The 24,032-nt window shown below is 45.5% G+C and overlaps 1 protein-coding gene across 2 annotated transcripts in view; it reads right to left on the bottom strand.

Annotated features, from left to right (window-relative positions):
* Positions 1-11,057, bottom strand: part of ccdc50a (coiled-coil domain containing 50a) — an 81,549-nt gene extending 70,492 nt beyond the window's left edge. For both annotated transcript variants that reach the window (XM_078410580.1, XM_078410581.1), the window contains exon 1: positions 10,967-11,057. In XM_078410580.1, the coding sequence (XP_078266706.1) occupies positions 10,967-11,015 (49 nt within the window). In that variant the 5' untranslated portion in view covers positions 11,016-11,057. The remainder of the gene's footprint in view (positions 1-10,966) is intronic.
* Positions 11,058-24,032: the final 12,975 nt, after the last annotated feature.

Genomic DNA, 24,032 nt, shown 5'->3' with positions numbered 1-24,032 from the left:
TTGCCATTCCTCAGCCCTCTTACCCAGCTGATCACGATCTGTTGTAATTCTTGATAACTATCTTCACTGTCTAACCTATTTTAGTGCCATCTGTCAGCTAACCTCTACAACCTCCAAAATTGGCTTAGTCCAAATTTAGGAACTAAACATGGACTAATCCTATCTTTCTTCATAACTATTTATAAAACTAATATAAAAATGGTCACTGCTCCAAAAGTGCTCTTGCACTAACCCTACAGTCACTGGCCTACCTTGTTTCCTGAGAGGTCATCCAGTATTGCATCGTCTCTAGTAGGGCCCTCCCTATATTAAGGAAATTTTCTTGGGCAGGCTGAGCAAATTCAATCCTGTCCAAGCCCTTTGCACTGTGATTGAACCATTCAATATTTGGGTAGTTAAAATCTCGCACTAATACTACACTATTATTCTTACAGCCTACCTCAGGTTTCTCTACACATCTGCGGCACAAATTCTCACTGACAATCAGTGGCTCCGTGATACACTTCCAAAGTGATCACCCGCTTCTTGTTTCTGTTCTATCCATATTGCCTCCCCCCAACCGTACTAGTTTAAAGTCTCCGCAATTACCTTAGCAAATCTCCCCGCCAGGATATTGGTTCCTCTCAGGTTCAGATGCAACCCGTCCTTTTTGTACAGGTCATACTTCCCCCAGAAGAGGTCCCAATGATCCAGAAACTTGAATCCCTGCTCCCTGCACCAGTTCCTCAGCCACGTATTTATCCTCCACCTCACTCCATTCCTATTCTCACTATCTAGTGATCACAATGCCATTATCATATCATATCATATCATATATATACAGCCGGAAACAGGCCTTTTTGGCCCACCAAGTCCGTGCCGCCCAGCGATCCCCGTACATTAACACTATCCTACACCCACTAGGGACAATTTTTACATTTACCCAGCCAATTAACCTACATACCTGTACGTCTTTGGAGTGATTTGTTTCAATATCATTATGAAGAAGGTCAAATCTGGACCAAGGGTTGAGATTTTGGATTGGAGAAAGGCTCATTTTGAGGAGATGAGAAAGGATTTAAAAGGAGTGAAATGGAACTTTTTGTTTTATGAAAAGGATATAATAGAGAAATGGAGGATATTTAAAGGTGAAATTTTGAGAGTACAGAGTCTTTATGTCCCTGTTCGGTGGAAAGGAAAGAATAATAATTTGAAAGAGCCGTGGTTTTCCAGGGAAATTGGACACTTGGTTCGGAAAAAGAGGGAGATATACAATAAAAATAAGCGGCAGGGAGTAAATGAGGTTCTTGAGGAATATAAAGAATGTAAAAGGAATCTTAAGAAGGAAATTAGAAAAGCGAAAAAAAGATATGAGGCTACTTTGGCAAGTAATGTAGAAGTAAACCCCAAGGGGTTCTACAGAAATGTCAATAGCAAAAGGATAGCGAGGGATAAAATTGGTCCATTAGAGAGTCAGAGTGGACAGCTATGTGCTGAGCCGGAAGAAATGGGGGAGATATTAAACAATTTCTTTTCTTCGGTATTCACCGAGGAGAAGGATATTGAATTATGTGAGGTAAGCGAAACAAGTAGAGTAGTGATGGAAATTATGAGGATTAAAGAAGAGGAGGTACGGACACTTTTGAAAAATATAAAAGTGGATAAGTCTCCAGGTCCTGATAGGATATTCCCTAGGACATTGAGGGAAGTTAGTGCAGAAATAGCAGGGGCTATGACGGAAATATTTCAAACGTCATTAGAAACGGGGATGGTGCCGGAAGATTGGCGCATTGCGCATGTTGTGCCTTTGTTTAAAAAAGGTTCTAAAAGTAAACCTAGCAATTATAGACCTGTTAGTTTGACGTCTATGGTGGGAAAATTAATGGAAAAGATACTTAGGGACAATATATATAATTATTTGGATAAACAAGGCCTGATTAGAAACAGTCAACATGGATTTGTGCCTGGAAGGTTATGTTTGACTAATCTTCTTGAATTTTTTTGAAGAGGTTACCAGGGAAATTGATAAGGGTAAGGCTGTGGATGTTGTCTATATGGACTTCAGTAAGGCATTTGACAAGGTTCCACATGGAAGGTTGATTAAGAAGATTAAATCGTTGGGTATTAATAGTGAGGTTGCAAGATGGATTCAACAATGGCTGAATGGGAGATACCAGAGGGTAATGGTTGACAATTGTATGTCAGGTTGGAGGCCAGTGTCTAGTGGAGTACCCCAAGGATCTGTGTTGGGTCCACTGTTGTTTGTCATTTACATTAATGATCTGGATGATGGTGTGGCAAATTGGATTAGTAAATATGCAGATGATACTAAGATAGGTGGTGTAGTTAATAATGAAGTAGAGTTTCAAAGTCTACAGAGAGACTTGGGCCTTTTGGAAGGGTGGGCTGAAAGATGGCAGATGGAGTTTAATGCTGATAAGTGTGAGGTGCTGCATTTTGGTAGGACAAATCAAAATAGGACGTACAGGGTAAATGGTAGGGAATTGAGGAATGCAGTGGAACAGAGGGATCTGGGAATAACTGTGCATTGTTCCCTGAAGGTGGAATCTCATGTGGATAGGGTGGTGGAATCTCATGTGGATAGGGTGGTGAAGAAGGCATTTGGTATGCTTGTCTTTGGAGCGTAGAAGGTTGAGGGGGGACTTGATAAGAGGTTTTTAACATTTTGAGAGGGACGGACAGAGTTGACGTGGGTAGGCTTTTCCCTTTGAGAGTGGGGAAGATTCCAACAAGGGGACATAGCTTCAGAATTGAGGGACAAAAGTTTAGGGGTAACATGAGGGGTAACTTCTTTACTCAGAGGGTGGTGGCTGTATGGAATGGGCTTCCGGTGGAAGTGGTGGAGGCAGGCTCGATTTTATTATTTAAGAGTAAATTGGATAGGTATATGGATAAGAGGGGATTAGAGGGTTATGGTCTGAGTGCAGGTAGATGAGACTAGGTCAGGGAGAGTGGTCGGCGTGGACTGGTAGGGCCGAACGGGCCTGTTTCCGTGCTGTAGTTGTTATATGGTTATATGGTTATATGATAAATGTTTCTTAAGAATGTGATCATAATTTGAGATAATGCTCAGAATTCACATCAGCTTATTTTCTACTTGATTATCTTGAAATGAATCTGAAACAAAATCTAAACTTTGCAAATTTTGAGCCCTCTCATGGCTGGCTTGCATGATATGAGATCAGCTTATGTGGTAATCTTACATGCCAGCAGTTTGGAACATTCCTACAGAAAACAGTCAGCACATTTTCAGTTTCCTTTGCACACGAATCATATCCCTGGGTCTCCATCAGTGGTCCCATTTCTAATTGCTAACTCTGATCACCGTCTCGGCCGTGATCTGTGATTCCAGCGGGGAAGGTGTCTCCCTGTAGCTAGTCCATTCTTCCTCCTCTGAAGGAAGTAGTCTTGTTGCAGTGAAATATTCAACATGTCAAACCTGACATCACGTGTCATACTGGAAAGTTGTGGTAATGAGGAAAAGGATTTTATAAATTTACTGGCATCGCATGCTTTATCTCCTCAAAATGAAAGCTCCTTTCTGTGAAACAGCAACAAAGGGGGTTCCAACTTGGCATGTGGTCATTGCTGGGAAGGTTGACATTTATTGGCTATCTTTAAGTGCTGGAAGGTTTCTCTAACTGCTGCAGTTGATGTGGTGATAATGCACCAGACTGGTTAGGTTAGGAGTGGCAAGACTATGATCAAGCGATCCCCCTGACATCAGTCTGAAGAAGGATCTCGACCCGAAACGTCACCCATTCCTTCTCTCCCGAGATGCTGCCTGACCTGCTGAGTTACTCCAGCATTTTGTGAATAAAAACCTTCGATTTGTACCAGCATTTGCAGTTATCTTCTTATACTATGATCAAGAGAGTCTTGTCATACAACACAGGAAGAAGCCCTTCTGCCCAACATGTTCATGACAAACAAGCTTAAGCAAACTTAAGGAACAGCACCTTGTAGTCCACTTGGGTAGCTTACAACCCGACGATACCAGCACTAAATACTCCAATATTAGGTAATACCTCCCAGTCCCCCATCTCTCTTTCCTGTACCCCCATCCTCACCCCAGTGCATACCCATTTTTCCCACTATCCCACTCCCTCCCACTCCACTTCACCAACATCCCCTCCCTCTGGCTTTACATTTCACACCTCTCCTTATTTGACGACCTTTTGTCTCCTTTTCATCTCTAGCCTTTGTCCATCCATCTGCCAGTCAACTCCCCCGTCTGAAGGGTCTCAACCCAAAACATCACCCATTCCATCTCTCCTAGATGCTGCCTGACCTGCTGAGTTATTCCAGCATTTTGTGATACCTTCGATTTGTACCGGCATCTGCAGTTATTTTCCTACACCCCAACCCACACCATCTGTATCCACCCATCACTTGCTAGGCTTCTTGCTCCCACATTTTCCAGCTTTTTCACCCCTACTACAGTCAGTGCAAAGAAGGGTCCCGATACAAAACTTCATCTATCCATGTTCTCCAGAGATGCTACCTGTGCACTGCGTTTCTCTAGCATTTTGTGTTTTGCTTAAGCAAGCCAGTCCTACATGGCTGATATCCCACCAATCCATGTACCTGTTAAGTGTCTTTTATATACCGTATTTCCACCCACCTTCACCACCTTCTCTCATAGCTCAGTCCATGTATGCACGATCCTCTTGTGTGGAAAAAGTTGTCCTTCAGGTCTCCTACATCTTTTCCTTCTCACCTTCAACATATGTCCTCTAGTAGACTGCCCTACCCTGAGAAAAAGACTGTGTGCATTTAGTTTATCTATGCCCTCGTAATTTTATACGCCTTTCTAAAGGCTACCCCCTCCTATGCACCAGCCAATCCAACTTCTCATACCTTTAACCCTCTAGACCCAGTAACATCCTTGCAAAGCCCCCTCCATTTTAATGTACATAGGTTACAGAAACAGAATTAGGCTATTCGGTCCACCAAGTCTACTCTACTATTCAATAATTGCTGATCGATCTTTCCCTCTCAACCCCACTCTCCTGCTTTCTCCCCATAACCTTTGACACTCTTACTAATCAAGAATCTGTCAATCTCCGCCTTAAAAATATACATCGATTTGGCCACCACAGTTATCTGTGGCAATGAATTCCATAAAGTCACAACCACCCTCCTTATCTCCTTTTACTCTGAGACTATGGCCTCTGGTTCGAGACTCCCCCACTGGAGGAAACATCCTCTGCATATCCACTCTATTCAGGTTAATGACATCCTTCCTATATGTTCGGGTTATGGATAGTTCTCAGTAACAGAACCCGGCCATAACTTACACTCATTACTTCATATGTAAAGCAGAAGTTCTGCTTAAATACTCTTGATCAATCTAGCAAAGCTTCAGAATGTCTCTCATCAGCAGAATTCCAGCTCCGGTTCACCACGCTTGAACCTCGAAGCAGCTTTGCAGCAGGGAGATTCAGGAAGAACATCTGGAGGTTTGTTTAACTTGACTGCCCAACGGCATCAATCAGAGAAATAGGTCATTCGTTCCTCGCTGGTCAGTAAAGGGACAATTCCTCCAGCACCAGGGACAGAAATTGTCAGAGTTGTTGACAGTGAAGAAAGTTGTCAAAGGATACCGCAAGATTATAGATCATTTGGAAAATTTGGCTGAGAAATGGTACATAGAGTTTAATCTTGACAGGTATGAGGTTTAGCAATTTGGGAGGTCAAATGTAAGGGAAAGTACAGAGTAAATAGCAGGATACTTAGGACCATTGGTGTTCAGGAGTACAAGTCCTTAGGTTGCTAAAAGTGTCAACACTAGAGGATAGGGAGCGAAAGAAGACATACAACATACTTCATCAGGTATGACATTAAGTATAAAACCTGTAAGTCATGTTGCAACTTTATAAAACTGTCCAGCCACATCGGGAATATTGTGTGCTGTTCTGGTTACTGCATTACAGGAAATATATTTTTTTGGAGGCTTTGGGGAGAGTGCAAAAGAGGTTTATGAAGATGCTGCCTGGATTCGAAGTTATTAGCTACAATGAGGTTGGGTAAACTTGGATTGCTTTCTCTTGTCCATCAGAGGTGGATGGGGAGATACTGATATACTGATAGTATATAAAATTATGAGGAACATTTTATATAGTAGATAGGTGAAAGGGGGTGGGAGTGGGGGGGGAAGAGATTTACCAGGCAAATTTATTTTACATAAAGAGTGGTGTGTGCCTGGAACAAGCTGCCAGGAAAGGTATCTGGTGGAAGCACCATATGAAAGTGGTGTTTAAGAGGTTTTTAGACAGGCACATGAACAGGCAGAGATTAGATGGATATAGACCAGATCCAAGCAGATGGAATTAGTTCAATCTGGCATCATGGTTGGCAGACATTGTGAATCAAAGGATCTGTTCCTGTGCTTTTCTGTTCAATGCTCTACATCTGAATTAAATCTTCCCTCAACCTTTTCGGTTCCAAAAAAAAACAATCCCACTCTTTCTTGTGGTTGCAATGTTCCAGAAATCTCCTCTGAACACTCTCCTGTGCATTCACATCTTCCCTGCAATGTGGTGACCAGAACGGTATGCAATGCTCGAGCTGTGGTCTAACAAGTTAACCTTTCAATTCCTCTGCCTTGACTAATAAAGAAGAAAAAAATCCATCTCTTTGACATTATTAACCAGCCCTGGCCTCTAAGGATCTGTGGCAGATATTTCAAAGGCATCTGCTCGTCCACACCACTTAACATCCTTCAATTTGCTATGCATCCCGTTAAAGTTCCACAGTGTGCCAGTGTTATACAACTACAGACTTGTATTAGTTACCACATCATGCAGCGGCAGACTGTTCTAACAACCACTTCAACCATGTTATGTGGCAAATACGTACTGTACTAATGCAGTACCACCATCACATGGCAAAGGACCTGCATTATATTCTACAACCACCAGCTCTTCATCCCCATGTGCAGACAGACTTGTGCAAATCAGTTACCTCAGTGTTACACAAATAATCCAAATTTCATTCCAGAGGAAACATCCCGACCCCAAAGGTTGTCTGTCCATTTCACTCCATAGATGCTGCCTGATCCGCTGAGTTCCTCCAGCAGATTGTTTTATGCTCATGATTCCAGCATCTGCAATTTCTTGCATCTCCATTCCTGACTCCAAATTCACTCCATTCCCTGTATTTAATTCTTACGCCAGTTTTCATAATACAAAGTATTACTGAGTTCGGTGGAAGGTGGAAATCGTGGATATACAAAGAGACTGCAGATGCTGGAATCCTGAGCAACAAACAGTGCTGGAGAAACTCAATGGGTGAAGCAGCATCGGTAGAGGGAATGGATAGACGACGTTTTGAAATGAGACTAGATTAGAGAAGGGTATGAGGAGGGACCCGACCCGAAATATCGTCTGTTGATCCCTCCACAGATGCTACCTGACCTGTTCCTCCTGCAGTTTGTTGGTTGCTCAATGTGTGGAGAGCTTGATGCCCCTTCCCCCTGTTAAATTACCCCACTGCAGTACCAAGTGAAAATGTAAAAACTGCAATTATCGGAAATTTGAAATGAAAATAGAAAATGTTGGACAGATGGCTTGTGTGGAGAGAGAAACAGTTAACCTTTCGGGTCTGGGATCCCGCAAGATAATGTTTCCACCATTTTCTGTTTGTATTTCTGCACTCATGTGTACTGTAATCCTACTATCAACATCGATAGTGTAATGGAGGGGGTAAGCACGATGAACCGCAACACCTGATTACAAAGGGCAACCAGGTCTCACTCACCATTCCCTTTCATTGTAATGTCAGTGACAGTACAAAAGTATGATCAAAATTTAAAATATCTGTGATAGACATTAAATGCTGGAGTAACAGCGGGTCAGGCTGCATCTCTGGAGAAAGGGAATAGGTAATGTTTCAGGTCGAGACCTTTCTTCGGAGTCAATCTCTTCAAGATATGCCTGCTTTAAAAAGGTTCTCCAACAGGAGTTCTGCAACACCTTCTCTCGCTGCCTCCCACTTTGATTGTCTAAAGGAGGGTCTCGACCTGAAAGATCACCTATTCCTTTTCTCTAGAGATGCTGCCTGACCCGTTGGACTGTTTGGACTCCAACATTTTGTATCTATCTTTGGTGTAAACCAACATCTGCAGTTCCTCCCTACACTATTTCAAAATATCTACATTTTCCAGTTGGAGAGGACAAAGAGAAGGACATTGTCAAGGGTCAAGAGTGTTTAATTGTCATATGTACCAACAACAGAATAATTCAATTCTTTCTTGCTGCAGCATAACAGGCCTGTAAACAATATGCACAGATTATATATAATAAACAAAAATTTAATTAATTAATAACCCCAATACTAGTGCAATTTAACCAGAAGTCTTCCACATGTTCAGATGAAGAAATATGAACATCAAGCACGTAAATCCTGTGCCTGTAACAATGTGCTATATGGTCAAAATCCTGTGTCACATCACCAAGTGACAATCCTTTCCTGCAAGATCACTGGTCGAACCGATCACAATTGATGGTTCATTTGAGGTCGAGGAACATCAGAGCCAAGCTTGAGGGCGCTGAGACATTACAGCAACTTGTTTACATTTGAGGAAGAAATTAAAACTGCAGATACTGGAAATATGAAAGAAACACAGAAAATGTTGGAAAACCTCTAGGTCAGGCAGCATGTGGAGGGGGAAAATGTTAACGATTCCGGCCAAAGAACCTTCGTCAATACTTTTGATGAAGTGCCTTCAACCTGCAACATTATAGATTCTTCCATTATAGATGAGGCTCTGGGGTCTCCTCAATATCCGCAGCTCTGCTCTTGCTCCCTCTCCCCCCATTCGTAATAAGGATAGAGTCCCCCTTGTCCTCGCCCATCAGCCCATCATCCATCGCAAACAACAAATTATCCTCCAACATTTCCGTCACCTCCGACGGGATCCCACTACTGGCCACAACTTCCCCTCTCCACCCCTTTCTGCTTTCCGCAGAGACCGTTCCCTCTGAAACTCCCTGGTTCACTTATCCCTTCCCACCCAAACTACCCCCTCCCCAGGTACCTTCCCTTGCAACCACAGGAGATGCAACACCTGTCCCTTTACCTCTCCCCTCGACTCCATCCAAGGACCCAAACAGTCTTTCCAGGTGAGGCAGAGGTTCACCTGCACCTCCACCAACTTCATGAATTTCTGCTACACCATTTCCAACTCAATTACACAAAATGCTGGAGTAACTCATAGGTCCGGCAGCATCTTTGAAGAAAAGGAACAGGTGACGTTTCGGGTCAGGTCATCAGTCCGAAGAAGGGTTCCAACCCAAAACGTCACCTATTCCATTTCTCCAGAGATGCTGCTTGAACCACTGAGTTACTCCAACATTTTGTGTCTATCTTCGGTATAAACCAGCATCTGCAGTTCCTTCCCACACAACTATCGTGTAGCTCGGTGACCAGAACCACAGGCAGATGGTGAAACCAAGTCAAAAAATAAACAGGGTAAATTATCTTCAGATGAGAAGTGGGCAAAATTGGAACAACTATAGCATGACATTGACACTACTTGATAATAAGTTGCCTGTGGCTATTGTGTAAGGTCAGTTGGCAGCGCGGAAAGACACTGAACTTCATCATAACTGTTGCCGTTTGAGGCAAGGAAGTGAGTGCAACCCTGATGTGGCTGTCAGTGGCACAGATGGCGTGCACAAGCCATCCCTAAACACCCACATCACATCTGGACACACTACCAGGCCGCACAGGAGTCAGTCCCGGTTCAGGGAGACTGGAGTCACAGGTTGATAAATCCCTATAGGCCACAGCGATTACAGCGAAGAAGGGTCTCGACGCGAAACGTCACCCATTCCATCTTTTCAGAGAGGCTGCCTGTTTCGCTGGGTTACTCCAGCATTTTGTGTCTATCAACAGAATCAAGATCACTTCTAGTAACACAAGCTTCTACCATGATTTGAAAAGGAATTCTCCAACAGAATTTGAACCCATATTCAGTATTATTTATGTTAGATGGAGGATGGGGAGATTGGTTGGGGAGAGAGAGGGGGGGGTGGGAGAGTGGGGGGGGAGAGTGGGGGGGGGGGGTGGGAGAGAGGGGGGGGGAGAGAGGGGGGGGGAGAGAGAGGGGGGGCGGGAGAGGTGGGGGGGAGAGAGGAGGGGCGGGAGGGGGTGTGTGAGAGAGGGGGGGTGGGAGAGAGGGGGGGTGGGAGAGAGGGGGTGGGAGAGAGGGGGGGGAGAGGGAGGGGGGGGAGAGGGAGGGGGGTAGAGGAGAGAGAGGGGGTAGGAGAGAGGAGGGGGTAAAGAGAGGAGGGGGTAAAGAGAGGAGGGGGTAAAGAGAGGAGGGGGTAAAGAGAGGAGGGGGTAAAGAGAGGAGGGGGTAAAGAGAGGAGGGGGTAAAGAGAGGAGAGGGTAAAGAGAGGAGGGGGTAAAGAGAGGAGGGGGTAAAGAGAGGAGGGGCTAAAGAGAGAGGAGGGGATAAAGAGAGGAGGGGGTAAAAGAGAAGCGGGGATTAAAGGAGGAGGGGCTAAAGAGAAACGGGGATTAAAAGAGGAGGGGGTAAAGAGAGGAGGTGGTTAAGATATGAGGGGTAAGAAAAGAGGAGGATGGGGTAAGAAAAGGGGAGGGTGGAAAGAAGGAAGAGAGGATGGGGGATAAAGAGAGGAGGTTGAGAAGGTGATTGAAGAGAACGAAGAAGTGGAGAGAGAGGGGAGGAAGATGGGGGGGGGTGAAGCGGAGGGGAGAAGACGCGGGACGGATTGAAGAGAAAAGTGAAGCAGGATGGGAAATGAAAGGGAGAAAAGAGAAGGGAGACGAGGAGAGGAAAGAAGAGAAGGATAGAGAGAGGGGACATAGGCGGTGGGGGAGAGGGACAGATGTTGGGGGGGGGATAAACAGAGGTGGGAAGAGTGTAGACAGCGGCAGGGGCGGGCAGGGGCGGACCGGACCGGATCGGACCGGATCGGACCGGCGCGGCTTCTACCTGCGTTGACGGCGGGGAGGTTGCTCTGGTCGATGCTGAACTCCGCCATGGTGCTGCTCGCGACCGTCTCCCGTGCGCGGCCCCGCCTCCCTCCTCCCGCCGCCATGCGCGGCCCCGCCTCCCTCCTCCCGCCGCCATGCGCGGCCCCGCCTCCCTCCTCCCGCCGCCATGCGCGGCCCCGCCTCCCTCCTCCGTGCGCAACCCCGCCCCCCTCCCGCCGCCGTGCGCGGCCCCGCGGAGCCCCGCTCACGCGCACGCTCGGCGCCTAACCGGTCGGCGGCTCGCAGGCCCGGCAACAGGGAGGAGTGATAGGGGAGGGGAGTGAGTGAACGGGAGTGATGGAGGTCACTAACTCATGAGGGTAGGGTGAGGAGTGATGGAGGTGAGGGGAGGGGGAGTGAGTGGATGGGAAAGTGATGGAGGTCATTAACTCATGAGGGGAGGGTGAGGAGTGATGGAGGTGAGGGGAGGGGGAGTGAGTGGATGGGAGACTGATGGAGGTCATTAACTCATGAGGGGAGACTGGAGATGTAATGTATGTGACAGACTAATGAGGGGAGGGAGTGATGGAAGTGGGAGACTGATGAGGGGAGGGTGGGGAATTAATGGAGGCGACTGATGAGTGGAGGGTGGGGGAGTGATGGAGGTCACTAACTGATGAGAGTGGATCTGGTGCAGGTGACAAACTCATGAGGGATACAGACAGTGTAGATGAAACCTTTTTCCTCAGGCAGAGATGACAAGGCAAGTGGACAGAGATTAGGCTGAAGGGGGTAGGAGTTGTAGAGGGGATCTGGGAAGGAATCTTTCCTCCTGAGGTTGTTGGGAGAACTGTCAAGGAAAGCACCCGAAGCAGGAAGGCAGAGAAGTCTGCAGACCAAGTGCTGGTTAATGGGGTCAGTACAGATGGATACCTGATGGTCGGCATGGACTTGATGGGCTGAAGGGCCTTTTTTATTGTGAATGGCTATATAAATGAGACAGTGTCCCCCTTGTCCTTCCACCCTATCAGCCATCGCATACAACACATAATCCTCTGAAATTTCCACCACCTCCAACGGGATCCCACCACTAGTCACATTTTCCCATCTCCACCCCTTTCCGCCTTCCACAGAGACCATTCCCTCTGCAACTCCCAAGTTAACTCATCCCTTCCCATCCAAATTACCCCCTCCCCAGGTACCTTCCCCTGCAACCGCAGAAGATGCAATACCTGTCACTATTCCTCCTCCCTCCCCTCCAGGGACCTCGACAGTCGTTTCAGGTTAGGCAAAGGTTCACTTGCACCTACTCAAACCTCATCTACTGTTTCCATTGTTCAAAATGTGGACTCTAATACATCGGCGAGACCAAACGCAGACTGGGCAATCGTTTCGCAGAACACCTTCGCTCAGCCCACGTGAACCAGCCTGATCTCCCGGTTGCTGGAGACTTTAATTTTCCTTCCTATTCGTGCACAGACCTTTCTGTCCTCGGTCTCCTCCATTGTCAGAGTGCGGTTAAACGCACATTGGAGAAACAGCATGTCATATTCCGCTTGGGCAGCTTACAGCCCAGTGTTAGAATTTTGATTTCTCTCACTTCAGGTAGCCCCGTCATTCCCTCTCTCTCTATCCCTCCCCCATCCAAGTCGCACTAGTTTCTCATTTTCACCCTACAAACAGCTGACAGTGGCCTGTTTTGTTTATCATCGTTACTTTTTTGCATATCTTTCATTCATTGTTCTTTAACTCTCCACATCATCATCTATATCTCTCGTTTCCCTTATCCCTAACCAGTCTGAAGAAGAATCTCGACCTGAAACGTCACCCATTCCTTCTCTCCAGAGATGCTGCCTGTCCCGCTGAGTTACTCCAGCTTGTTGTGTCTATCTTCTATATAAATGTCATATTTGAACATTGTTTAAGTGATGAGGTACATGTGAATCTCAAGAGGGTGCAATCCTTAGCATCTGCAGTTTTTTATGTTTTCATTTTACTGCGCCACTGATTATCTCCTCAAGGCATGCCTCCTTTGAAGAAGTTCTTTCTCCGAGTTCTGTGAGACCCTCTCTCACTGCTCTCTCTCCCTGCTGATCTCCTGCTCTTTGATGGAAAGAAAGGTTCTGATCTGAAACGTCACCTATTCAACTTCTCCAGACATGCTGCCTGGCTCCAGCACTTTCACCAAACTGTTCACAGGGCCATTGTGCAGTTTAAGGCTTGCTGACATCTGCTGGATATCTAAGGAACTGCAGGAAATCAGGCCGAGGAAAACAGCCCTGGTTAGTGCTCAACCTGAAGAAGGGTCTTGACCCGAAACGTCGCCCATTCCTTCTCTCCTGAGATGCTGCCTGACCCGCTGAGTTACTCCAGCATTTTGTGAATAAATACCCAATGGGTCAGATCGCTGGTCACTGTGAAAACGGTCTGCTGGTTGTGGATTCCAAACTAATAGTAATGTGAAATGGTCAGTGTATTAAGTTGGAAACTTGGTGTCTTTAGTGTCATTAAGTTGGAAAGGGTGCCAAAGAGATTTACCAGGGTGTTACGTGGGCTCACTGACTTGACTTTTTGGGAGAGGTTGGACAGGCTGGGACATCCCTTCCCCTCCACAGATGCTGCCTGACCCACTGAGTTCCTCCAATACTATGTTCTTTACTCAAGATTCCAGCATCTGCAGATTCTTGTGTCTCCATAGAACCTTAGAGCTGTACTGAATCATCTTGCTACAACCAGAGAGCAGTGCTGAACTATCTTTGGTGACCCTTGGACTATACTTGATTGGACTTTGCTGGCTTTACATTGAACTAAATGTTATTCCCTGAACATTTATCTATACACTGTAAATGGCTTTATTGTAATCATGTATTATCTTTCTGCTGACTGTATTTCATGAAACAAAGGCTTTTCACTGAACATCAGTACACGTGACAATTAACTAAACTAAACTACGACATAGAAACAGGTCCTTCAGCCCACCAAATCCATGCTAGCCATTAAGCACCACTATACTAATTCTATTTTCCAACCTGTAACTTTTTACACGTTGGCAATTCACGTAATTACCCAAATACTTCCTCATCAGTCGAGAGTGCCTGCCTTCATTGAAAATCAGATTTCAATCACACTCAAAAAGAGTTCTTTATTAAACCTAGGTCTCCTACTCCTTACCTCCTGATTATCGTCACCTCTGCAAACAGGGAAAATATTTCACTATCATGCCCTTCATAATTTGTGTACCTTTCTTTATCAGATCCCCTCTTTACCTCTCCATCCAATAAAAAACAACCCCAGCCTATCCAGTCTTCTGAGAACTATATTCTGCACTGTATCTTCCATTTTGATCTATCTTATTGTACTAGAGTTTGGCTTTATTATATTTATGTATAGCATGATCTGATCTGATTAGATAGCACGCAAAACAGAGCTTTTCACCGTACTTCGGTACACTCTCTTCATACCTGGTGAATCTCCTCTATACCTCCAGCACAACCAGATTACTCAAGCTGTAGCCTAATCAGTATTTCACATAGATATAATGTGACTTCCTTGTTCTTATAATCTATGCCCTGACTATGAAGATGTATCCCTATGTATCAAGTACCTGAGTTTCAACTTTTATGGATCTCTGGACATAACCATCCACTCAATGGCCAAATGCAGGCAGGTGGGACTGTGTAGATGGCCCTATTGGTCGGTGCGGGCATGTTGGGCAGAAGGGCTGACCCGATGACTAACTATCTCATATATCTTCTAAACCACCTGACCTACCTGTGCCTCCACCTTTTATCTTTAGAGATCTCTGGACAGAACCATCCACTCAGTGGCCAATAACCTTGTTTACTGCGTATTCCCATGGTCACCCTGGTTTTTCCCTGTCAGAGACCATCTCCTTCCCCACCCTCACTACAGCACCATGAGCTTTGTTTGTCTCCTTCCCAATTCTACCCAAGGGTCTATGACCTGAAATGTTGGCTCTGTTTCTTTAGATTTTAGAGATACAGCACAAAAACAATCCTCGCCGACCAGTGATCACCTCGTACACCAGCACTATCCTACACAATCCTTGGGACAATTTACAATTTTACCGAAGCCAATTAGCCTACAAATCTGCATGTCTTTGGAGTGTGGAGGAAACCAGAGCACTCGGAGGAATCCCATGTGGTCACAGGGAGAACATACAAACTCCATACAGACAACACCTGTAGTTAGGATCAAACTCAAGTCTCTGGCGCTGTAAGGCATCAACTCTACCGCTGCAACAGTCTGCCGCATCACTAATTCCTGTCTCTCCACAAATGCTGCCAGACCTCCTGTTTTATTTTTTGAAGAGATCATAAGATTATGTGATAGGAGTAGAATTAGGCCATTCGGCCTATCAAGTCTTCTCTGCCATTCAATCTTGGCTGATCTATCCCTTCTTCCTAACCCCATTCTCCTGCCTTCTCCCCATAACCTCTGACATCCATACTAATGTCTATCTATCTATCTATCTATCTCTGCCTTAAATATATCCAATGACTTTGTCTCCACGGCCATCTGTGGCAAAGAATTCCACAGATTCACCAGCCTCTGACTAAAGAAATTCCTCCTCATCTCCTTCCTAAAAGAACATCCTTTAATTCTGAGGCTATGACCTCTAGTCATAGACTCTCCCACTAGTGGAAGCATCCTCTCCATATCCACTCCATCCAAGCTTTTCACTATTCTGTAGGTTTCAGTGAGATCCCCCCTCATTCTTCTAAACTCCAGGGAATATAGGCCCAGTGCTGTCAAATGCTCATCATATGTTATCCTACTCATTCCTAATGTTATCCTACTCTTTCTTGTAAACCTCCTCTGGACCCTCTCCAGAGCCAGCACATCCTTCCTCAGATATAGTGCCCAAAATTGTTCACAATATTCCAAATGCGGCCTGACCAGCACCTTCTGGAGCCTCAGCATTACATCCCTGTTTTGTATATAAGCCCACTCAAAATAAATGCTTGCATCGCATTTGCTTTCTTTACTACTGATTCGACTTGCAGATTAACTTTTTGGGAATCTGCACCAACACTCCCAAGCCCCATTGCACTTCTGCTTCCTGGATTCTCTCCCCATTTAGAAAATAATCTACTACCAAAATGCATGACTCCACATTTTGCTACACAATAAACCATCTGCTACTTCTCTACCCCCTCTCCCTACCTATCCAAGTAGCTGCCGGCCAGAATGCCAACAGTACACGGTGTCTGTCAAGAGCTGGCCGCTGTCAGCTTGCCTCTGAAGTGCCCTCACTTCTCCTGTTATTGATCTGCCCCACAGCAGACCCCACCACTCAGTCTTCATGTCTCACACGCACAGATCAGATACTCAGCTTAATGAGGTTACGGTGACGTAATGGTAAAGCAGGAGATACATTGTGCCGTGCATTAATGAAGGGTGAGGGGACACAGAGTGCATAATTCCCTGACGCCACCAGCACACTGTAAATAATCAGCTCCCCATAAATCAACCTGCAGCTCATGATAGAGGGAGCAGAGTAATGAAAGTTGTCAACGAGTGGAACAATCTGACAGCAACTCTCCGGTGAGGTGCCCGGCTCCAAAGCACAGTTTCCAGAATGTTCTTTCTGAGTGCCTCCATCGAGGATGGTGGTGGTGAGGATGGGTATAAGGGTGGGGGATGAAGTTGACAGCAGAGGGAAGATAAAAAGACGCCGCTAAATTATGTCTTTCCCATCTCACCCTAAACTCATGCCTTCTGCCTCTTGATTCCTTTCCCTTGTGAAAAAGATTGCATTCTCCTCTTCCCCTCCTTCATTCCTTCCACCCACTTCCCTTCCCTCCCTATAGCTTTACATTTCACTCTTCTCTCCTTAACTGACATCCTTTTGTTTCCTTTTAACCTTGAGCCTTTGTCACTTACTCCACCTATCCATCTATATATATATATTGGAGGTGTATAAAATTATGGGGGAATACATTGCGTGAATGCAAAGTCTTTTACTGAGAAGACATGGATTTAAGGTGAGAGGGGCAAAATTGAATAGGAACCTGAGGAGCAACTTTTTCACTCAGAGGGTGGAAGGTATATGGAACGAGCTGCCAGAGGTGGTAGTTGAGGCAGGTACAATAACCATATTTAAAAGACACGACAGGTACATGAATAGGAAATGTTTGGAGGAATGTGGCCAAATGGGGATACCTAATACAGTCTCTTGATTTGCATGGATGTATTGTGCTGAAGGGCCTGTTTTGGTGCTGTATTATTTTATGACTGAGACTTTATAAGAGTCTGTCTCAAGGTCGAGGCAGAGCTGGAAAAAACAGCAAGTCATCAGAACTGATAGCCCTTGGAATGCACACAGAATTTGTAACAAGGCAAGTGAATTAATAGAAGTAAATAGACACAATCAAGAGCTAGTCATTGAGAGAAACGTAATGTAATCAAATCAACATGTCTTCTTGAAAACTGAATCATGTTTGATTATTTTGAGTCATAGAGTCAGTGAGTTGCAAAGCATAGAAATCATCTCTTCAGCTGAACTTGTCCATGCTGAACTCTGCCCATCTGCACAAATCCTGTTTGCCTGAAATATGACCAATGCCGTTCTATACCTATTCCTGAGCCTGTCTAAACGCCTCTTAAATATTGTGATTGTAACTAATTCCACCACCTCCAAATATAAAGATATCAACCACTACCTTTGTGGAAAAACAACCCCTCAAATTCCCTTTAAAACTCCTCCCTCTCACCTTTAACCTAATCCTTTTTGTTTGTGATACTCTGACCTTGGGGAAAAAGATTCTGACTATGTATTTTGTCTCATCATTTTATATATCTATAGGCCACCCCATAGCCTTCTTCATCACAGGGAAAACAAGCCCAGCATATCCAATCTCTCCGCACAGCTAAAATCCACCAATCCAGGCAAAATCCTGGTGAATCCCCTCTGCACCCTCTTCAGAGCAATCACATCTTCCAAGAGTGTAGCGATCCAAACTGTACATGATACAAATGTGGTCGAATCAATATTTTGCAAAGTTGCAAATCTTATTTTCTACCCTCCAATTTAATTTTCATGCCTCCATGCAATTTTCCATCTTCACCGCCCTACTGTATGGCCACTTTCAGTTCGACCCACAGGTCTCTCTGTCAACATTTCTTAGTGCCCTACTATTTACATCCATGTACTATCCCTTTTGACTTCTCAAAATCCATCAACTCACACTTGTTAGGATTCATTTCCATTTGGAAACATTCTGCCCATCTTTCCATCTGATCTAAATCCTGCTGTTACCTTAGACAATCTTCCTCACTCTCCACACACCATTAACTTTCATGTCACCTTAAACTTACTGACCATACCACCTACATTCATGGCGAAGTCAAATGAAAGAAAGATGTGCAAAAAGCAATGATGATCAAAGAAAGTCGGAGCCCACAATGGTCCATTACTGGCTGTGGGATAGGTGATAACAAGTTATAGACAGTGAAACTCAACAGGACGACAGTGAAACTAGTACAACGACTAGAGTGAGGGAGGGACAGAGAGAGAGAAGGGAAGGAAGGGTTACTTACAATTAGAGAAATCAATATTCCTACTGCTGGGTATGTAGGGTAACCATATGTACTTCCCTGTCTCCATCTCACTTTGGTTACATCCTCAAAAGAGTAAATCAGATTAGTATGACATGATCTCTCCGCACAAAGCCATGCTGACTCTTCCTAACCTGGCTGCTTCACCCTGGGACGGTGCTGAAGGTGCATTGTGACACTGATTTCTCCACAGCTGTTGGCATACACTGTGTGTTGTTGGGTAGGTGCTGAGATGGCCCAGTTGTGTCACCTTTTCCTGCAGACACCTCTACCACCCATGGACTACATTGTGCAGTCACGGCAGGTCCGATTACGTATTGTTCCACTGAAAGTCTGTGCGCTGATTTACTTTCCACTGCTCCTCCCTCTCTGCTGAAGGAATATCCTTGTGTCCTTGCACTCAGTAACCTCATCCTGAATCATCACCGGCCACGTAACCACAGTTCCACTACTGACGGAAGATTTACAATGACAATTGAATTAAAATGAGGCTTGATTTTGGGAGATAACTTAATCCTCTTTAGGTAAAAGATGATCTGCTTTCTCCACGTCACTGCTGGTGTGACCCACTGCCCCCACATGCCAAGGGAAGGGTCTCAGCCTTGGGTTCACAACCATGACTGCACCCCTGGGAGCTACTGGACAATTAACCCCTTCACACTCTGAGCTGGAGAAATGAACCTGGATCCCAGTAGGTCTTAGCATCATGTAGTATCTGCCCCTCCTGTTTGACAGCCTGCTTTTCCTCCCCTTGCAATTGGTCTGAAGGGTCCTGACCCAAAGCATCACCGATCCATATTCTTCAGAGATGCTGCCTGACCCACTGAGTTAATTCAGCATTTTGTGTCTTTCTTTGGTCCTGGCAATATTTTTTTTAATTAAAAAATACTTTATTCAAGAAATAAATATATACAAAACATGTTCCTTTCAAAACTCCATCCAACATTCTCGGAGGCTATAGATACATTCAATACAGATATTCAATACACCAATTACACAAAATTACCCCCCCACCCTTGCCACTCGTGTGGCTCACTGATGTGGAATCCCTTCCCTTATTTTGAGGGGCGTCTCCACCACACCCTGCCCCCCATGTCCAGCAGCCGAAGGACCCTAGACTGTGGTCTTCCCCCACAGAGCCTTGGTGTTGGCTGCACCAAGCTCCAGTGCGTCCCTCAGCATGTACTCCTACTGTCTGCAGTGGGCCAGTCGGCAACATTGCCCGACGGACATCTTGCTCTGCTGGGAGGTCAACAAAGCTCGAGCAGACCAAAGAGCGTCTTTCACTGAGTTGATGATATTCCAGCAGCACTCGGTGTCAGTCTCTGAATGCGTCCCTGAGAACAGTCCATAAATCACAGAGTCCTCTGTGACGGATCTGATTGGGAGGGCTCCCCTCACTGCCACCCAAGCCAGGTCTTGGTGCTTTTTGGTGAGTTCTGGTGATGAGGCATTTTGCCAGAAAACCTGGGCAGTCTGCTCTGGGAACCATGCCACAGGATCCATGGAGTCATTCCCCTGCAGTGCCTGCAGGACGTTCCGTGCTGACCACTGCCCGATGGACTTGTGGTCAAAGGTGTTGTTCCGGAAGAACCTTTCCATGAACGAGAGATGGTGCGGCAATGTCTGGCTGACTGGCACATAGCAAGGCATCTGCACCAAGCCCATCCTTCACAACATCGGGGACAGGTAGAACCTCAGCAGATAGTGACACTTGGTGCGGGCCTTTGTGCTGTACTCTATGTTCAGGCTAAATCAAGTTGTCACCTCAGCCGGGTGAGTGATAACAATCCAAAATAAGTTAAGGAGTAGGCCATTCGGCCCTTTGAGCCAACACCGCCATTCAATGCAATCAGTACCCCATTCCTGCCTTCTCCCCATATCCCTTGATTGAGCTCTATCTAACTCTCTTTTCAATGCATCCAGTGAATCGACCTCCACTGCCTTCTGAGGCAGAGAATTCTACAAATTCACAACTCTCTGGATGAAAAAGTTTTTCCTCATCTCATTTCTAAATGGCCTACCCCTTATTCTTAAACTATGACTCTTGGTTCTGGACTCCCCCAACACCGGGAACATGTTTTCTGCATCTAGCTTGTCCAATCCCTTAATAATTTTCAAAGGTTCAAAGGTCTTTTATTGTCACGTGTACCAATTAAGGTACAGTGAATGCAAGCCCTGGCGTTCCATTTTTTCATCATATGACAGTCCCGCCATCCAGGGAATTAACCTCGTGAACCTACGCTGCACTCCCTCAATATCAAGAATGTCATTCCTCAAATTAGGAGACCAAAACTGCACACAATACTCAGGTATAGTCTCACTGGGGACCTGTACAACTGCAGGAGGACCTCTTTGCTCCAATACTCTCAAATTCTCTCATTATGAAGGCCAACATGCCATTTGCTTTCTTCACTGCATGCTGTAGCTGCATGCTTACTTTCAGTGACTGATGTACAAGGACACAGAGGCCTCGTTGCACTTCCCCTTTTCCTAATCCGACACCATTCAGATAATAATCTGCCTTCTTGTTCTTGCCACCAAAGTGGACAACCTCACATTTATCCACATTATACTGCATCTGCCATGCATCTACCCTCATCCTCATAGCATCCTCTTCACAGTTCACACTGCCACCCAGCTTTGTGTCATCTACAAATTTGCTATTTAATTCCTTCATCAAAATCATTAATATATAATTCCTTACTTTTAATTCCTTCATCAAAATCATTAATATATATTGTAAATAGCTGTGGTCCCAGCACTGAGCCCTGGGGCACCCCACTAGTCACTACCTGCCATTCTGAAAGGGACCTGGTAATTCCTACTCTTTATTTCCTGTCTGTCAACCAATTTTCTATCCATGTCAATACCCTACCCTCAAAACTATGTGCTCTAAATTTGCTAACACTGAAGATGATGACAAAGAATAGAGACGAAAAGGACCCCTCTGCATTCCTCCTGCACTTTGTGCTTTGAAGTTGCTCTGATGAAATGTCTTTGATCTGAAGCATTGGCACACTTCCTCTCTCTTTGGAGATGGCCTAATCTGCTGAGAATCCCTAGTGTTCTCTGCTTTATAAGTGAAAGAGGATGGGATTCGGAATGGAGACAGAAACCGACTGGTGACCTGATAATGGGAATGAAAAGGAAGATGTATCGGAAAATAACTGCAGCTTCAAATCGAAGGTAGACACAAAATGCTGGAGTAACTCAGCGGGTCAGGCAGCATCTGAGGAGAGAAGGAATGGGTGACGTTTCAGCTCGAGACCCTTCTTCAGACTGATGTCAGAGGAGGGGGCGGGACAAAGATAGGATGTAGTTGGAAACAGGAAGACAGTGGGAGAACTGGGAAGGGGGAAGGGAAAGAGAGGGACAGATGAACTATCTGTTAAAGGAAGAGATAATTTGTGTCTTCAATACGGTTCCGCATCAATCCCAGCTGAAATTTGCTTCAAATCTAATTTCCCACCTTTGCCCTATTGCCCTCGATACCATCAGCCCAACAACTCAACATCCCACTTGAGTTGACTCTCCTCCAGAGGCTCTGTGATTAAGCATCTTATTCTGATCTCCCCACCTGAGGAAACACGTGCCCCCACATGCGAGATTCAATCATCCACTGTTACCTGTCGACCTGCTTCCTGCCTGCCCCACCTTCTCAATGTCGGGAGGTAGTGCAACAACTTCACTCGATAAGCACCTGCCATAGAACAGTACAGCATTGGAACAGGCTCTACGGCTCATAATGTCCATGCCAACATTATGCAAAGTTAAACTAATCTCCTCTGCCTGCACGTGATCCATATCGCCCCATTCCTTGCATATCTATGTGCCCACCTAAAAGCCTCTTAAACGCTACTGTTGTATCTATATTTGCAAGTCAGGACGGTGTGTGGCTTGGAGGGCATCTTCCAGGTGGTGGTGTTCCCTGTGTTGTTGCTGCCTTTGTTCTAACTGGGAGAGGGGATGAGTTTGGGAAGGTGCTGTCTGAGGAGGCTTGAAGAATTGCTGCAGTGCATCCTGTGGGTGGTACAAACTGCTGCTACAGTGTGTCGCTGGTGGAGCGAGTGAATGTCTGTGGACGTAGTGCCTATCAAGTGAAGTCCGTGCTATATCCTGTATTGTATCGAGCTTATAAAGTCATACAGCATGGAAACAGGCTCTTCTGCCCTACTTGCCCACACCGACCAACATGTCCCATCATCAGTAGTCCCATCTGCCAGCATTTGACTCATCTTCCTCTAAACCTGTCCTATCCATGTACCTGTCCAAATGTTTCTTAAACATTGCGCGAGTACCTGCCTCAACGACCTCTTCCGGCAGCTCATTGCATACACACACCACTCTGTGTGAAAAAGGTGCCCCTCAGTTTCCTATTAAATCTTCCCCCCTCCATCTTAAACATATGTCCTCTGGTTTTCGATTCCCCTACCCTAGGCAACAGATTCGGTGTGTCTACCCGATCTATTCCTCTCATGATTTTGTACACCTCCATAAGATCACTCCTCATTCTCCTGCGTTCCAAGGAACAACGTCCTCGCCTGCTCAACCTCTCTCTATAACTCAGCTCATCGATTCCTGGCTACATCCTCGTAAATCTTCGCTACACTCTTTCCAGCTTGACATCTTTCCTATAACATGGTGCCCAAAACTGAACACAATACTGTAAGTGCGATTTCACCAACATCTTTTATAACTGCAACATAACCTCCCAACTTCTTTTCTCAATAGTCTAACTGATGTGAGTGAAGCCTCAATAACGCCCAAGAAGCTTGGTTGGAAGTGGCAGCACAGGTAGATAGGATGGTCAACAAGGCTTTGGGCACATTGGCTAGAGGCTTCACTCACTCAGGCGTGGAGAGTGTCCTGTCACATTCCTGACTTGAGCCTTGTGGATGGTGGACAGGCTTCGGGGAGCGAAGGGATGAATTACGCAGAACAGGATTCCCAGCTTACTCTTGTATCCACATTGTGCATGTGACTATTCCAGTTCAGTTTCTGGTAAATTGTAACCCCCAGGGTATTGATAGTGGGGGATTGAGTGATGATGAGGTCATTGAACATCAGTGGGATAGAACCGGCATTGACACGGGTGGTGTGAACATTACTTGTTATATCAGCCCAGGGCTAGATAGAGCCAGGGTCTTTATGCATTTAATGTGGACTGCTTCATTATATGAGGTAAAAAAGGCACGAAGTGTTGGAGCAACAGCGGGTCAGGCAGCATCTCAGGAGAACATGCATAGGTGACATTTTGAATCGAGATCCTTCCTGCCTGACCGACTGAGTTACTCCAGTACTTTGTGTATGTTTTTGTTACTCAGTATCTGCAGTTCTGACTTTCTTCATTATCTGAGGAGTTCGGAATGGCCATATCCCTCTAAACCTATTCCATTCTTCACATCCCTCTAAATGCCTTTCCAAGGTGTTAATTGTAACCACTTCTCTAGCTTCTGGCTCAAATTAAAACAATAAAATTAAAGTAGGAACTATCACAACGT

This window comes from Rhinoraja longicauda, chromosome 13 (genome assembly GCF_053455715.1).
Source record: "Rhinoraja longicauda isolate Sanriku21f chromosome 13, sRhiLon1.1, whole genome shotgun sequence".
Lineage (NCBI taxonomy): Eukaryota > Metazoa > Chordata > Chondrichthyes > Rajiformes > Arhynchobatidae > Rhinoraja > Rhinoraja longicauda.
The sequence above is the reverse complement of the archived record's forward strand: the minus strand, read 5'-3'. Positions and strand labels throughout refer to the sequence as shown.